This window comes from Spodoptera frugiperda, chromosome 9 (genome assembly GCF_023101765.2).
Source record: "Spodoptera frugiperda isolate SF20-4 chromosome 9, AGI-APGP_CSIRO_Sfru_2.0, whole genome shotgun sequence".
In the NCBI taxonomy this organism is placed as follows: Eukaryota; Metazoa; Arthropoda; class Insecta; order Lepidoptera; family Noctuidae; genus Spodoptera; species Spodoptera frugiperda.
In genome coordinates this window covers 3,724,882-3,743,827 of record NC_064220.1, presented here as the reverse complement: position 1 = coordinate 3,743,827, position 18,946 = coordinate 3,724,882, and the positions used below count along the sequence as shown (strand labels likewise).

The window sequence follows — 18,946 nt, the reverse complement described above, 5'->3', positions numbered from 1 at the left end:
TATTGTTGTATTACAGCTAAATGTGGAATGACTAACGCTTTGTTGTTTCATATTTATTTTAAAATACACTACAATTAGTTGAACGACAGCCTTTATGAGCAAACGTAGCGTTACATTTTAATTATATTTAAAAATATTTATAATTAAAAAAAAAGGAAATCAAACGAAGAAAGCTTAACAATAAAATTCTTTTTTTCAAACAGTTGTCCGAATTTCAAGTGTCAAAAATAAGAACTGCCAACTTAACAAAAATAAATAGTGGTTTTTTTTCTGGAGACTAAGGAAACGGTGATTGTGCCAATGTGAAACCTTTATCGTTTGTTAATTGTAAAGTGGTGTGCAATGCGAAGTTAGTGATAAAGTGCCAAAGTGTTATCAGTTCCCAGTGGGTATGAGTCACGGATGGAAAAAAAAGTTCACTTGGATCACAGATGGGAAAATAGCACGACTATGGGTTTGTTCATATTTACATTTATGCTACTAATCATATTTTAGTAGGTACCTATAATCGTGGTTCAGTCTAAGGGGATATTCAGAGCTGCGGACTACCTAGTGGAATTACCGGGGCGCTGGCTCGAAAAGCAGCAGTAGGAACGGGGTCAGTAAGATTCTGACACTCCCTCTCTCCTCGCCCAAGGCGGGAGAAGGTATTAGATGATTTCCTAGATGATAGATTTTGGCGTCGAATTCGAAGTAACTCCTGAAGATGCTCCGTGGAGGAGCGAAACATACGTCGAATGTTTTGCTGCGTGTCGTGTGTGCGTTTTTGTGTTGCACCTCTGCTGCATGAGCATTTTAATTGCGGGCGGGAGGGTAGTACTGCACACCGCATGCTAAAAATACAAGCGGAATAAAAACTAAACATGTATTATATTGTTAGTGTAGCTCTCGCAATGTTAGTTTGACAAATACTCATGTGATATGAAAATGTACTGAAAAACTACCTGTACTGGATAGGAAAATAAACATAATTATACTTCGGTAACATGAACATAGTAACAGGAAAATGACACAAACTTCCTTAAAATCATTTACAATTAACCACTATAGGTACTCTGTTGTTTTGATTTAACACAATTACTTATTTAGCGGAATCCCAGTTTTGGTGTAGGTACGGGAAAAGCTTGATCTTGATTTTTACAAATTCCAAAAGAATTAACAGTTCTAATCGAAAGACAATCAATTAACATAATTATACTTATCAGAGAATATTAACAGTCGTCTTACTCATAATATAAAACGGATCGAGATGAAATTTGGAACACGAGTAAATAATGATTTAGAATTACACATTGTCCACGTTTTGTCCCACTGAAACACCCAGTTTGGTACAGCCGTACCGATATGCAAAGGAAGCTGTTATCTCAATGACTGTCCGCTCCCAATTATCAAGTTATGTGGGTCAAAAACATGGCAGAATTTGCACTAGAACGCTGATACTTAATTATTGAATTGTTTGCATTTTATTATTTCATAAAATAAAGTTCCTCTTTTTGTCGATAGGCGGAGCTAGTGGCGGCAGTGAGGCGGCGAGGGCGCGGTGACGGGAGCGACGATGATGAGGACCTGGGTCTACCGCAAAGCCCACCGGCATCACCTCCTACAGACAAGGTTGAAAAGGTAAGGTTATTCTTTTTCAAGCATTAAGTTTAGTACAACGCCATCTATTGGTTAATAGTGGTACTTTTGTAAAACGCCACGTGATTAAGATTTTAATTTAAACAAATTAGGAACACTGTACCTAATATTAGATTTTATAATGTAAAATACTAGCCAAACGTTTACATGATAAATCTTAATTAGCAAACCTAGCGATGAGGTGAACACCTAGCGACATCTAGTAAAACAACTTGAGCACTACAATGAATTGTAAACTCAATAGTTTCAGAGTTAAAATACAGATGTCGCAACTGTTAACAATAAACACCGGTAGCCAAAAATAGTAATCCTAGTTTTGTCATAAAATCCTTATTAAACATAATAAAATTCATATTATGGCTTCTAGTTCCACACGACTGATTTCAAATATTCCGACATACAATATAAATAAGCCAATAATCTCTGAAGGACATTGCTGTAACTAATAATACAATATAATAGGATTATGATTGGCACGTTTGCATAATAATCTTTTACGTAAAATGGATTATGACTAATAATAATTAATGAATAAATGATAACTAGTAAGATTTATTGGTAGAATTGTGTATGAGACTGCACAATAAATTATTCGGTCGAGTGAAAATGCCTTGCAGTCTAGAATACACACATATATGGTAATTATTTTATTACTACAGTATAATATTACTGCATTCGGTGGAAAATTACTGGCTGTGTCTACAGCAGGAGACTTATTCAAGAGCTTATGAGGCTGGACGTTAATATTGGTTTACCAATCCTAATGTCCAGTTTTAGAAGTCTGCTAAGGAAAATTCCAAACATTCTGATAAAAATATCTTACGAAACGTAATTTTTGGTGTACCTAATTTCGTAGAACTGCCATAGAAATTAAGCTCACGTCTATTGTAATATACGGAAGATTCCTCAAAAGATATTTTCGACACGAGACGTCTACTGTTAAACATAGACCTAGAAACATTACCTAAACTAATATAATACTTCACCATGTTTCGTCAGTATTCTATTTACTTTCCAACGACGGAACAAGGCCGGAATCAGGTCCCTGATTCCCCAAAGGATTCAGGTCCCAATGGACCATTGCACCTGCAATGCCCTGCCCTCCAATACCCAGGAAAATGTAACGAATACAATATCGACCTCGACACCACTTTCACCGTTGCGTCTGCGCCCGCGCTCATTCTGCAACACTCAATCAACCGCAGTTTATGATACACACACGATTTATGGATTAAATGTGTTATTGCCTTTATTCACGCGGTAGCCTTATAGGGGTAAGGTAGATTGAGCTGTTTGTATTTGATGAGGTTTGACGTTTCTAATTACCGTGACAATTAATATCAAAGTCAAAGTCAGAGCATTTATTTAAATGAATCCTAAATTAGGCACTTTTGAAATGTGAAATGATATTTTGACCTAAACAATATACAATATGAAAGAAATCGGAGAAACAAATCTAGTCATCAATGCAGCACGTAACAATTATTGGCTGTTTCGTAGATAGTGTTGAAGTCAAAATAATTAGAAACAGGAAATGTGAATCTTGAAATGAGAGTCAGCTGCCAACCCGCATGACTACGGAACTAAGTAAAAAGTGAAAATGTATTATCATTCACAATTTCAGTTGGAAAGCACTCTCATGTTATTTTTTTATTTTACTACCTAAATACAGCTGCCAATATACCTAGGCTGGTCGGATAACGGAGTAATAAAGTATGTCATGTCACCCCCATCGTGTTGTCTTCTTATGGATTGTTTAGAGAGTATTTTGTATATAGAAAAAATTATAGTCTGAATAATACCTACCTTGTCAAATCTATCAGACCTCCTGTGTCCATGAAAAAGGTATAATTTTATTATGATTGTAAAAAATGTATTATGCAGAAGCAGAAACAGGGTAATCATCTGCTATAGTTTATAGTTTTGGCTAAGTAAGTATATATTTTTTTTTCTGTAAACTTAGAAATTAAGTGAATAGAGATTCGCATGCAGTACCAAGCAGCGAAACTAGTTCCAGACTTTCCCAATGTTTATTTTTTATTTTTGCTCCTGGCCTTGGTAAGAAAATTAATTTTCTTCTGAAAACTCGACAAACACAACAAATACACATTTATCATTGTAACTTAATAAAACAACGTACAATTTATATAGAAGCAATTTAAAAGACACAAATCACATAAAAACTGAATATTCAATAACTGATACTGACTCAGTAATTTTCATAGAAGGTAACAGTAATTTCGCACGCATGAGTATAAGACCTAGCACTACCTAGCACTAGGTGCCTGTGACATACGGCTGTTACGGCTACTTTTATAGCCTCCCATTGTCTAGTACCGTTGCAACGGGACCATAGACGATGCTTCATTTACTTTTTAAAGACCTCGTGTGACATTTCAATGGTTGCACTTTTGACATTTGAGAAAACTGCCAAAGAATTTGTGGTTGAATTGTCTGTTACAGTACTGGTTTTTTGTGTACCGACTTGTGTACTTGTTTTTGGAAAGTGAGATAATGTTGAAGATTATTTTTATGTCAACTCGTACGGAGAATTATGCTGTGTTATATGAGCTAAAGATGGTTCATCGATAAACCTTGAGCTTGGTCATTGTAATCATCATATTAAATTATGTTATCAGATCAGTCGTCCACGAAAATATGCCTTAGTAAAAACTTATCATCTAGTGTATACCTAATATATGGCACTTGAGTTGATCCTTATTTCATGAACCTTTAACATACCGTAAAACGGGCTGAATATAATTCGAGTGGTGAATAGATATGGAAGAGGTGTAAATAAATGTTAGGAAAATATTGTAACATATTCACTCTATTATTGTGTCTATTCACCCCGTTTTACCGTTACAAGCCAAACATTGGTTACCCTACATACTTTACCATAACTTAAGCAACATTATACCCATGGAAAAATAATGAAGTAACGAACATAATACTTTCAAGCGACACTCTAATACCTAATACTTAATAGGATAAGTAAATCAATAGTACTTTGACATGTGGGTGACGTCAGCAGCAACCCTGACCGTCACTCGTATTAAATATTGTATGAGTATCGAGTTGTATGGCTTACTCAATGAGTCACTGCGCTATGGGGCTTGGACACTTCCTTTGGTGTTCCATGGGAATTGTATGGTGGTTGGAGAAGATTCCGCTAGGAAAATTCTACATAATTATTATAACTTTATCTGTATCTTTTTAAAAAACGTTGCCCCACTCTAGGATTTTCTCCTGTGTCGTGTGTGCGTTTACAAATATACACATGACGCCCAGGCCCAGAACCAGAATCTGTGCGTGGATCACATAGAATAGAGTTCGTTTCGAGAAGAGAATCGAACCGCGATTTGCCACTACATAAAATAAGCTACATCAAAATACTTTTTCGATAGTCATCAAACTTGATCTATACAACAATCAGGGTCATTTACCCATCTATTCATTAATAAAGACACATCATCCACGGAGCCTATAAGGCCTAGGCTACACCCACATGTTCCATCAATATCACCAAGTAAGTACTTCGAATGCGAAGCTCTGCTAATCTCTACGTCACACCGACACTACCATTTAAGGCTTCCACTATCTAATATAACAATCCCGCCAGTCTCACCGCGACCTTACACAGCGTTGCGCGCGCGATAAAAAAAATAAAACATAGAATCAATTTATTATTTTATTTTGACGTTTCATTTTAACGCGGCAATTTTTTGACAATTTGTGATTTTGACATTTGTAGTTTTTTTTTAAGTTTATTTTTTTTTGTTTGTTTATAAATAGTGTTGTTTAGTCAACAGTTAGTTTTTTTTTTAAGTGACTGTGATTTTTAGTGAAGTTTATTTATTTTTAAGTGTAGTGTTAAATTGTTTTATTATTTTTGGTTTTGACTATATTTGTCGTATTGGTAAGATTATTGGGAATGCGAAAAATAATATGTTTTTGTATATTTTTGTGAGATTCGAGGTTTATGACGAATTAATAAATTACCTAATTATTAAATTAGTTTATAAAAATAATAACTGTCGGCGTTACATGATTGAAATAATAATAGGCTCTAAATCAACAACGGACAGTGTTAATTACTTAAAATATAACACTTTACGTAATTAAGTAAAATATTAGGAACATGCACATACGTAATACAATTTCACACACCTAAGTTAGTACACAAGTGAGTTCACACGTTAATAGAAATCGCAAAAAGATCCGTAGAAAAGTAGTAGATAATGGAAAGCATAAGATTCATTACGCATTTTCTTGTAACTAACATACAATTAGAACCAATTATTCTATCGATTTAAAAACAATCTTTATATAAACATACCTAATCTTTAATTCACATAAAAATGCAAATAAATATGAGAGATATTCACACACTAAGTCAGCAATTCTGTTTTAAAATAACATTCGATCGATTTTATTTATTTATTCACGATAAAATGTTTATTGTTTCTAGTTGCAAATACTCAATGATTCGCTGTATATGAATTTCTCCTCGGAAAGAATGGAAAACTTGTAGTGTGAACAAACAGACAGTCATTCGCATAATAGAATATATGACGCACAAAAAACATGACACTTTTAAGATTTACTACAGTATACGGTATCACTTAGTTCGTTCCATTATAATTAAATATTGTTCTCTTAGGTATTTTACTGCTCTTATAAATCTTACATCGTTTGTACATACTCACATAATAATTATATCTTTATAGATAATTTAGTAAAAAAAATAATTAATCGAATAAAAAAAAACATTTTATAAATCGAATAAAAACGAGTAACTTTTAATTTATTTTCCATCACTATTTTTCTAACAGTTCCATTTTCGAATACGAATTTAAAATGGAATCTTCAATTCATTATTTTTTTATCGAATCACTATTTGTTAGCCCGCTTTGAATAAAATATTTGGTTTTATATCATTTACATATTGAAATATCTAACCTATGTTATAATTTCACTAAAATAAACCCAATAACATTAAAAATATTCAAGAAACGTACATATTTAACATAGAATACTACATAACTACAAATCTAAGACAAAAAAATGCGACATATTATAAAATGACAATGCAAAAAAACAAAATGACATTAACGCATAGACAATAGAAAGCAACTAGCAACTTACTATTGCGTTTCCTTACTTAGAGCAAAAGTGATTTACAGTGAAACAGATAGAATATCATTAATTAATTCTGTGACATGATTCAGTTGTAGCTGTTATGTAACGGGCATTAAAAAACGGTTTAACGAACGACATGTTTAAACGCTTCAATGCTTTGCATGTTGTGCTGTTTAGTTGTTTTTTTTTTTTGTTATCTGTAAAAGGTTGTTTGAAAAAGTAACTGAGATTAAGAAAAACGAAATGGTTTTTATGTAGATGTGTCTACATATACATAAAAGTATTTACTAAGTCCATTAATCACGTTAGGTTTTTTCAATTTTTTAAGCCTCTCCCTCTCCCCAATCCAATTTAATGTGGATGAGGTTTTAAATTAACCACATTCCCACCCAACATCACGTGTATTTTTTAACTAACTGCCTAAGTCCTTTAGTACTTGTGGCACAGACTTCTTAACTAGCAGTGGGTAGACACAGGCAGTAAAATGATATGATTTCAATACACAAAATATAAGTAGATTACAAATTACAATTTTTTCATAGTAAAACGTTTAAAAATCTCGTGTTAGACGAATTTGAGCCTTAATGGACGTCTCCTAAATACTTACTTGTACGACTTCTTTATAATATACAAGAAAATCCAAGTGAATAAATTGTGTGTTTTATTGTCGATTGTTTTTATGAATAGTTCATAACTAGGCCATGTAGTCTAGCGCTTCATATAAAACGGTGATATATGAAGTAGGGTAATGAAAATCTTGATTAAAACCGGTTTTAATACCATCACTAATTAATATATTTATCATACATTTTTTGTGTCTTGAGGAAAGTTTTCAGATTATTAGATAATCCAATACATTCTTTACCAATCCTTAAAACCTAAAATAAACACAATTTTTTCGCGTGAAATTCATTTCTTAATTACAAGTTACTTTAACGTGATTTCACCCTCTCTGCTCGGCTCCTGTTATTGTAGAATGATGTTTTATAGCCTATAACCTTTCTCGATAAATGGACTATCCTACATAAAAATAATGATTAAATTTAGACCAGTAGTTCCGAAGATTAGCGCATCAAACAAACTCTTCTGCTTTACATATAATAGTAATAAGTAAATATAAAATGGTCGTCACGCCTTTTATCAAGGAAGGGGTAGGCAGAGGTGCACATTACGGCACGTAATGTCACTGTACAATGTACACCCACTTTTCACAATTTGTGTTGTAAGTCCCATATAATATATAAGATGGTGAGCCTATATAAAATTAGATGAATCCATTTTGTCCTCGAAAACTAATATCACACGCTTTCACAAATTAATCCGACAATCCAGTCCTTATTTCATATCAACTAGTCCCTTATTGAGTTACGTAGGTAATAGGACGGCTGTGTTATTTCTTCATCCCACCTGTTAATATGTCACATCCCGGATAAGTCCACATTTTCTACGGGTACCATTCGAAGAGAAAGTTGTCATTCCTTAGTAGTTAAAGGCTAATAACCGGGATAGTTGATACTTAATATGTTTTATTAAAACGTTATATCATAGTATAGCTACTGCCTTCGGCTTGGCCTGCGTTCCCGTGGGATAAAAAGTAGCCTGCGTGTTATTCCAGACCATAGTCTATCTCTGTTGTAAGTTTTCATCTCGATTTTTGCGTGAAGAAGTAACAAACAAACAAACATACAAACTTTCGCATTTATAATATTTATGAAGCGTTTTTGTTACTTACGAAAAGAGTTGTTGTTATAAATTATAATGATTATATCTATTTTTGTAATAGAAGACTAGTTTGCTATCCCAAATATTGTCAAAAAATGCTTTAGGTTATTATTAAAACAAAATTGTTCATCAATCACTCTAGAGATGTTAATACCTACATTTCAAAGCACAAATTCATATAAAGAAGAAAGCAACACTCTACGAAGTTCCACCATCAATGAAAACCGCGTTACCAGTTTATTAATGAAACACAAACAGTTAAACTTGACACTTCACCCATGAATAACGGCGTACGAGTCGTACGCCGCGCCGGTACAAAAACGTGAGACATCAGGTTTTACATCGAACCCAACACAATACCAGCTCCTTAAGCTTAGTTTAGACTGTGATGCATGATACTGTCGGTGTGTTAACCAACAAACATCAACTAGGGAACTTAGATCTCATCAAGTGACTTTTTCGGATTAAAAAAAAACTTTGCCCCACACTAGGATTTTCTCCTGTGTCGTAGGTGCGTTTAAAACATATAAGTTCAAGACCCGAAACAACAATTTGTGATTCATACAAAGACTAGCCGTGCGGGAATCGAACCCGCTACACGTTGCACGGCAGCCAGTTGCCCAGCCACTGTGCCAGCCGTGCAGTCATTAGATCTCCTCAATGATTTCTTCGGATTAAAATGCTCAGAATAATATTGATTTATTTTATTAATTGGCATAGCGACACACATTGTACAATGAGGAAGAACGAGGTTTATTCCCAACACAAGTATCTTCGGATTATTTTCTGGGAAGCCCCGGCAACTAAATATGTCAAAATGATTAAAAAATATGTACTTATTCTGTCATATTATAATGCACAATTGCACACAAGTTTATTTATGAGTTATGATAAATATTATCAATGTTATTGTTGTAAAGAATTAGATCATAAAAAGTATTGAATTTAAAATTTCTCTGTGTGTCTCTAACATACATACATACATAACCTCACGCCTGTCTTCCATGGGGTAGGCAGAGACAATGGAACGCCAATTGCTACGATTCTTACATACCTCTTTCGCCTCATTATCAGTATTTTCATGCATACTCGTCGGTTAAGGGTACTTTTAATTTGGCCCTTCTTTAATATAAGTCGCTAAATTAAGTATTATTAATTATGTTGTAGTCTAAACGAAGCTTTAGTAAAACATGACTTTACATTAATATCTAAGGGTCATTTTCACCAATGAAACTAATCACGTTTACTTACAACAAAACTGAGTTTTAGCATATAATCGAGGTTTATGCTTCATTTCGCGTTTCACCGCTATGAACAGAAACTGTGAGTTTCATTCAATACTTATTGTTTTTACTCCTGGCTACACAGCACACAGTATGTGTTGCTAGTTTCTTCCCATGTTGTTGCAAAAACATCGCGTGGAATTGTTGTTTCGACTCTTTTTAGCTTTTGTTTTGTCACTACATACATATAAGGACTGGCTATGAAGTTTATTCAGTACTCTTTAGAAAAATATCATGTCTAATGACTAATGATAATACATTAACCATTCTACGTAAAGATTTTTAACCTGTATGTTAAGTACGTTTGTGCACGATTATCTCGCGTTTGGCTGAACTGATTTTGATGTGGTTTTGAGCATAATATTTAAAAGTTTTAAGAAAAGGTATTACTTGAAGAAAAATTGAAAGAAAATTGAAGACGGTTCCCATTTTTTTTAAAGCTATTGAGGTCATGTTATTTATCCTCCATTGCCATCTCCAAAAAACAGTCACAAACAATATCCATGTCTTAATCTAAATCCGATTATAAACTCGCAGTAATTAAATAAATTCAAATAAAAGAAATCTGTCAAATAACCCTGACCCCGCCTTTATTTACTAAAGCGAATTAAATTTCGAAACAAATGAGACTAATTGCCGCCATTGTCTTAAACGATTTAGTTTGAGTGTTGCTAGCATTAATTAGAATAAAGCACGCTTAATTTGAATGGAGGTTCCGTATGAAATATTGTAAAAATACTATGAAATATTGATAGAAACTGTCGTGTTTGTTAATAATTATTACTTACCATGATATTTATTGTTACAAATGCAAAAGTTCTTAGATATCTCGACAATCAAGTTCTGAAAACACGTCAAAATAGCTACTATCAAACCAAATGTACTTAAAAATGTAAGTGTATATTACGTAGTATACATATATGTATATGTAATATGTACTAGGATAGCACATATTTCAGTTATGTCAATTCCATTTTCTACCTCCTTTTTTACCAAAAAAATACATCTATCTGACAGCTGTCAAAACAACACCTGGCAAAGGAAACTCTACATTCAGCCTAATACATCCACAGATAACACAAGGGAACCCAAATAAAGCCAATGTTACACAAGTGGGCCTTGCGTTCAGCCAATGCCAGTCCGTTCACGAAGCAAGCAGCGTTGCTAATCAGCTTGTTCCTTCTGTAGCGTGCGTGATACTATCGTTATGTGTGAGCTCTCTGATTGGCTGAAAAACGCTTGTTACGTATTTTATAACATGGATTATGTTGTAGGTTTTTTTTTGGACTAAATTGTTTGGTTAACGTTTAATAGGTTGAACGATTAGCTGTTATTGTTCTAGAATCGAAAGTGTATCGTAATATTGTAGGTACTACGTCCTGTACCTAATTTGTAAAAAACTCCGACCGTTTTCTACCTCATTAGTCACTTCGTCACAATCATGATTGCCTGGTAGTTTTTTGTACTGGCAGTCTTAATAAAAGCCTTGAGATTGGTGATGATTTTTCATAAATTCATAGTCAGACTTCAAAATGTACCTACATATCTAAATGCTAAAGAAAATCCTCAAAACCTATCTAGATCCAGTTGAAAAGAGTATAACGTTGGAGTTTTTCGCTCGTTTTTTCCATTCGAAGCTACATTTTGGAACGACCACCAAGCTTCACTAACGGACAGACAGGTGGATAATATAATTTGACTTTTCAAAAGTCCCTAATCCCCAGTCCATGTTATGCCTTATGCAGAGTTCAAAACAGAACATCACAATAATGTTCCCATTATTCAATTTTCTACCTATTAACAAGTAATTATTTTAATTACAATAATATATTATAATGTTATAACAACGAAATATCAGAGTCATTGACCCACTTGCATTGTTTTGTCACGCGTAGATCCGTAATACAACAAAACCGACTCCTACGCATCCTGTCGATAAATTATGTTAAAAAATATGGTAAATTCCTTCAAAATATTATGTTATGACACTGATGCGTTATTCGCGTTCCAGTTAAATGGGGCTTTTTGTATTCAAAGTCAAAATCTAAATAATTTATTTTAAATAGACTTTTTTAAGTTTGGATCAGTCAGTCCCCTAGTGAAGCTATTTTCGCGTTCCAAAGTGATCTACACTATAGAAAAGAACGAGTAAGAATATATTTTGGTTATTTATTTGACAGAAACTACGAATGGGTATAGGTTTTTTTTTGTCATGGTGATTTTATGATTACAATATAAAGCGAACATATATAATCATAGTCATATTACTCATATTTATATTCAAAGAGGTAGGTCACGAAGCTATTGTGTAGGTAGTCTATTTGAAGGCTAGACTAAAATTTAATTCTGTATGCACTAACAGTTTTGAGGTCTGAGTGTATCTCAACTTTTCTGGTTTTATAGTTAAGCCTTAAGTTAAGTTTTCATTTGTATAATTAGGCGTATCTATGCATTGACGTATTAAGTCAATTATCACACTAATATTATAAATGTAAAAGTTTGTTTGTTTGGATGTTTATCCGTCAATCAGGCTGAAACTACAGAACGGATTTTGATGAAATTTGGTATACAAATACTTAGGCAGTTTATGAACTGACTTGGATGATAGGATACTTCTCATTCCCCTGGAACGCAGGTGAAGCCGCTGTCAGAAACTAGTCTTCTATATTATGAATTTGTCCATAATAAAACATGTACAACTAAGTAAAAATAATGCTTCGATCAAACTTGACAACTTGTTATTTATTTACTTCCCATATGTCTAAATTACCTTAACTCTAATAGTTTTCTAATTGAAATTTTATTGACTGGCTTCATGTAAACATGAGGAAAATTGAAATATCTGTCAAAACTATACGTTTCCTGACACTTAGCTAGAGTACATTTCAACGTAAAGTTACGCTCGAGTGCATCAACTGAAACTATATTACACGATTACTCAATTGTTTCTTTTAGCGACTAGTGTCTTTAATTGTTGCATAATAATTAGGACGTCTGTTTTAAATAATAGTAAGAGGTGTTGTTAAATCAATTATCTTCATTTTCATTGTTACACAATTTTAGTTTTATAAGGAGATTTTTAATTAACCGGACGTTAGATAGTAAATGTGACATAGATAGGTTCCTATTTAAAATACATTTAGAAAGCAAATCTTTAATAAATTATGTGGAGTAGGTTTTTTATAGGGTAGGTACACGATTTCTATTATAAAATCTTTATATATAAAAGTCATTTGCGGTTCGTTAACTGATACTCGAGAACGACTGGACCAATTTGGCAAATTGTGACCTAAAATTATTCGTGGAAGTTCAGGGAAGTTCTAAAAAGCGAGAAAAAATGTTTGAGGCGATACGAAGTTTGTCAGGCCAGATAGTTATATCATAATTTAGAACCACATTTTTTGTATTCTTCAGAGAAGGAGACTTTTCACTCTATTTTTTGATTTGTATGCAAATTAAAATTGTATGGATTATTCAGAATACTACAGCACTTACCAATACCATCCATCAGCCCAAACGAACTAGCCACACAATAAAACAATCACATAATATTCACATTACACAAGAATCGATTACGAAATTAGTCCATAATAATTTTCGCATCGCCAAAAATAATAATGTAATGGCAACATTGGAAAGCGCATCACTAATGTCGGAAGTACATCCGGCGAACACGGAACGTTCGTTATTTGAAAATCCAATCCGTTCTCAATTTGAAACTGTTTCAATATTCATGGCGGGAAAATGAAAATGGCGCTGGCGTCGTAAATAGGTTTACCTTTGCTCTTTGGTTTCAATTTAAAATTAAATTGTTCTATGTAAATTACTTTTTAAGATGAATGTGACCACAGACTGAGGCTTTGCTATTAAATTCTGGGGTCTAGGAAACTTATGTATCTATTTGTTTTGCATGGTTTGGTCTACTGAAAGACTATTATCTAGAAGTAGCCTAGGTCTTCGTATTCTATTTATACAGTAAATCTGGTAATATCAAGTCACTATCACATTTTTTTCGTATGCATAAAAGATTTTTAGTGACCCAACTGCGATACCTACATATCAAAAGTGGGTTTCTGGGATTATAACAAGCTCATACTTCGACTTATACAATGTTGGAGTTGTAAGCTACCTTTACCTATACGGGAAATTATCATTAATTTTTTAACTACATAATAAAGTTTGATAATTTATATTTGCATGCATCTTGGTAAAAAAATAGCTGAGCCCGCAATGTACTTAAACACCATATTTTATTGTATAATCCATATTTACAAAATATAAACTTTCTTTATCATTATTATCATAATATTTCAACCACATTTCGTCCACTACTGAACATAGGGTCCTAGACTTCTAAATCAACCAACCATAGTACTAATCTACTTACCTAATTATAATTGCAAAGTGCAATGAAGCTTACCTACCTCTTACTAAATTACTAAGTTTTTTGTAACCTAGGGAAAACGGAGACAAATATTGTTGTTTTTGTTTTGTATCCACTACCCGTGAATTACCTACTTAATCGATTCAACACAGGGTCTTTTTATTTGTAATATTGAGGAGAAACCTTCACGATGGTACTTTAAGAGGTCATAGCAGACAGAACGCCTTTATTGGGCCTCCTTTCGTAATCATATAAAATATTGTAATAGTGAATACAGTATTCAATAGAACTTCGTTGGTTAGTGGTCTTGAAAACCTTCCTAGTCTTCCTTATGGTTGGTGCTTAAGGAATCTTGGCTTTGCCTCCTGAGTCATGTCATGTCGTGGTGGCTAGGAGGTTTAAGACGTCCGCTTCTCATGCATGAGAGTGCGGATCGAAACCTACTAAAGCCAAGTACCAATGTGACTTTTTCCGAAATATATGTACTTTCTCCACGTAGAACGACAAGTCACCTGAAGGACTAAGGGAGGCCTTGGTTCAGCAGTGGACGTCTCTCGACTGATGATGATGATGATGATGTACTTTGTAAGATTATTTAGACACCACTGACCAACGGTGAAGGAAAACATCGTGAGGAAACCTGAGCTAATTTGTAATTAATTATAAGTTTGAAATCGCCAACCCGCGTTGAGCAAGTGTGGTAATTAATGCTCAAACCTTCTCCGGGTGAGAAGAGGCGTTTGGTCAGCAGTGGCCACTTATATGATAGACTGTTGATGTTGATGTGATTCTGAGACAAGTTTTGGAGTTTTTATCTTTCAAAATACTTGAAAAGAAGTCTAGAATTTGTTTTGTTTATGGATAGTATCTACTAAATATTGGCGTCTAATAAGTAATAAACTATAGTTAAATGTTAAACAAATTCAACTATTTTCGTAATACATACATTAATTTGAAGTTCAACATAGTGACGAAATAATTATATTCTATTTATTTAATATTAATGTTTTCTTTCACAATATTTAAACAAACAAACAACCAGTTGAATTTTAACGTTTAGCAGAATTGGTTTCAGCTCATTTAAGACGTAATTGCGGATATGAAACCGATGAATTCACTTAGGTATATTATATAAGTGTACATGTAATGTAATATGGAGTTTTGGAATACATAAATAACATAAATTCACGCCTGTCTCCCATGGGGATAGGCAGAGACAACGGAACGCCAATTGCTACAAATCTTATACATATACTTTTTTCGCTTCAGCAACAGTCATCAGTCTTTTCAGGCTTGCTCGGTTAAGGCTATTTTAATTTTTGCCCTTCTTTAATATACCGTCAATCTGGTAAATATTATGTCCGTATAGGGCGCTAAAATAACTTCGCTAAATCATCAAATGATTTCTCCCGCCTAGGGCGAGGCAAGAGGGAATGTCAGATTCTTACTAACTAAAAATTACCCCGCTTCTACTCCTGCTTTTCGAGTCGGATCCCCGGTAACCTGCTATGGTAGGCCGCAGCTGCCCTAAAATAACTGGTGGATTAGTATTTTTTGGGGAAAAATTATCAATGCTATTAATACTAAAAACCTTTATTTACAGCTGTAAAACTAGACATTACTATATTTCATAACAGTTAAATAATAAGAAAAATCAATCTTACACTCCAATTAATGAAGACCTTACATTCCAAACATTTTATTAGCGAGCTGAGGTCTAGATAAAATGGTGCTTAACGGCAATTTTACATTGACCCGTGCCATAGTATATTTTATTAGAGATGGTGTGTCATGGTATAATGGAGGTTTCTTGTGAACGCTTTCTATGCGCTTTCCATGGTTCAATTGTTTTCACAGTTTAGTTATAATATAACGAGTCACTAAGTTAGATGTAATCCTAAGTTTAAGTTAAAGAGAAATGCCGTAATTGGTAGTTTAATAGTCTAGCATTGACGTAGAGAATTTAATTTGTATGTTTACGTATTTGTTGAGGCCAATCTTCGAAACTGCTGGTCTGATTTTGTTCGTTCTTTCTCGAGAAAGAAAGCTTCACTGTTACTCGTGTTTGAATAATGCTACTGTGTAAAAATGAAAAGTGTTTTGCATATGGTGTATTGACCGAAACGACCCTTACTCTAGTATTTACTTAAAACCAGTATCTATTCCATTAATTACCAAAAATATTCCGGGTCTCCACTGCCTACCCACAGTTCTCTATTCTCTATATTTAAAACATGTTCACTTTCAATATCTTTGTTTGTCGTACTTACTATCGAGCACCTAAAGTAAGTGTAGGAGCAGTTATCATTGATCCTTTACTTATCTACTGCAGTTAGGATTTTCCTAAAGATAAACCTATGTGGGTAAACGTGTTAAAGTAAACGCATTTTATTTACACTGATAAAGACGACGTAGAATTACCATTTCGATATAATTAACAAAAATATAATTTACCTATAGTTCTGTACCTATATGAGCTATGCTTCGGCACGAATGGGGCAGATCGACCGGGGTAACACCTCGACCTCATAGAAAACCGACGTGAAATAACGCTTGCATTGTGTGAATGAGGTTACTGGAGCTCAAGTCCCGATTCCCCAAAAACCCTTAAATTCCTGACCCCCAAAAGGCCGGCAATGCCTTTGGTGTTTCGGGTGTCTATAGGCGGCGATTGCTTAATGCTTACCATCAGATGATCCACCTGCTTATGCTTATTTACCGGCTTATAACCATAAAAAAGCTTATATTCATATTGCACGTACCGCATATAATCATGTAAATAAAACAATTACCCAATTTCGTATGCAAATTGCGCATATACCTAAAAGATAAGCACTATATAGGTATCTACCGATACATTATACTTAACAAAATTATCTACAAAATCAACTTGTCAATATTATCAGTAAAACAATTAGATTACAGCTGCTATCTCTAATTAAGTAATCTACAGCCTTGGCCAAAAGTATTGAGCACCTTACGAATTTCGCTGGATCACGGTAAGTATGGCAGAAAACCAAATCTACTGTTGAAGTATTTGTTTGTCGGCTATCTACAAAGATTTAAAAACAATGATTTATGCCGTAGCTAGGAATAAAACACCTAGGTGTAATAAAATGAGATTTTTGCAATGTTTGTATTTATTTATCAGCTCGCTACCATCGCTCATTTTGACATCATCCCGTGATCCAGGTGCATTTTTGGTATTTTATCTCAAAGTTATAAGTATTATCGTTGTAATATGCCAAAACGAAACGAACTTTCTTCAGAAAATCGAGTGGAGGTACAGCTTCTGCATGAGCAAGGGATATCACAAGTAGAGATTTCCAAAACTGTGAAATGTTCGCGCCGATCCTTGCAATTTGTTATTCAGCGATTCTATGCTATCCGATCACATCAAAATATACCAAAAACAGGGCGCAAACGCATCACCACAGACCGTCAGGATCATCAGTTACCGAGAGAGTCGTTAAAAAATAGGAAAAAATGATCTTCAGAGCTCGCTGCTGAGTTGTCAGAACAAAATAAGGTATCAATTTCTGCTTGAACTACTTGTAGAAAACTTTAGGAAGCTGATCCAAAAGGTTGTGATGCTAGGAAGAAACCATGGCTCCCGACAAAAACAAAAAAACTCGGTATAAATGGGCCTTACAACATCGAACTTTCACCAATTCAGAGTGGTCAAATTTTGTGTGGTCAGACGAATCTAACTTAGAGGTTACACTCACAGGCACATTTAACCGCCCACCTTGATTTTCTTAATTTTCTCATACACTACTTAAATCTGGGTAAGTTTGATATTTTTTTTAAAAACTAGACATATTATGTTAATTAAATACTGTGAAGTAATGTTAAAATCCGCATTTATTCATCACTTAAATTTAAAAAAAACATTTTTAGAGATTTCTGTAGAAAACTCTTGTTTGACAATATTTATTATTTTTCAGTTTCTGGGCTCATTTATTGGTTTTTAGTACTGGGTGTTACCTCTTCTGGCTCTAATGACTTCTTGCAGTCGGTTTGGAACGCCATCAATGACATCTTGGATGTCTGATTGAGGGATGTTGTGCCACTCCTCAACTGCAGCAATCTTGAGCTCCCCAATCGTCGTTGGTGCAGCAACCCTTGCTCGAACTCATCTTTTAAGGTTGTCCCAGATGTGTTCAATTGGATTGAGGCCAGGACTGCGTGCTGGCCACGGTAATATTCGTATACCGACCTCGTCCAGGTACTGGGTCACTGTTCTAGCGCCATAACTTCGTGCATTAACGTGCATTAATTGAAAATTTTCACGAATAAATGGTGCAAATGTCACGACATGGTCTTGAAGACCCTCTTCCAGATCCCTGTGTGCAATAACACTACCCCTATCAAACCCTACAAGATCGGTACGAGCGTCGTAACTGGTGCCGCCTCAAATCATTATTGAACCTCCCTGATAACCCACAGTTTCCAATATCGTACACGGGGCAAACTCTCATTTAGTCATCTGTACACTCGCTGACGCCCATCTGGACCTCATAGGGCTATTCAGCTTTCGTCTGAAAACAGAACGTCATTCCATTGGTCTGTGGACCAGTTAGCGTATTCTCGCGCAAATTGAAGTCGCGCTCTACGGTGCTGTGTGAGCAATTCTGGGGCGCGTGCTGGACGAAACGCAGTTTGGTTCCTCTCTGCCAACCCTCTGCTCACCGTCTGTTCACTTACGCTGACATTTCTCACTTCAAATAGGCGAGTTCTAACCTCGGGAGCTGTGGTAAAGCGATTTCTCAATACA

At 34.4% G+C, this 18,946-nt stretch overlaps 1 protein-coding gene across 8 annotated transcripts in view; it reads left to right on the top strand.

Moving 5' to 3' along the window:
* Window positions 1-18,946, top strand: part of LOC118271346 (uncharacterized) — a 147,763-nt gene that overhangs the window by 115,313 nt on the left and 13,504 nt on the right. For 4 of the 8 annotated variants that reach the window (XM_035587403.2, XM_035587405.2, XM_050695803.1 and 1 more), the window contains one exon: window positions 1,504-1,620. In XM_035587403.2, the coding sequence (XP_035443296.2) occupies window positions 1,504-1,620 (117 nt within the window). Of the gene's footprint in view, window positions 1-203; window positions 455-1,503; window positions 1,621-5,262; window positions 5,558-18,946 lie in introns of those variants that run through there. The other 4 variants (XM_050695805.1, XM_050695804.1, XM_050695806.1 and 1 more) reach the window with 2 other exon arrangements.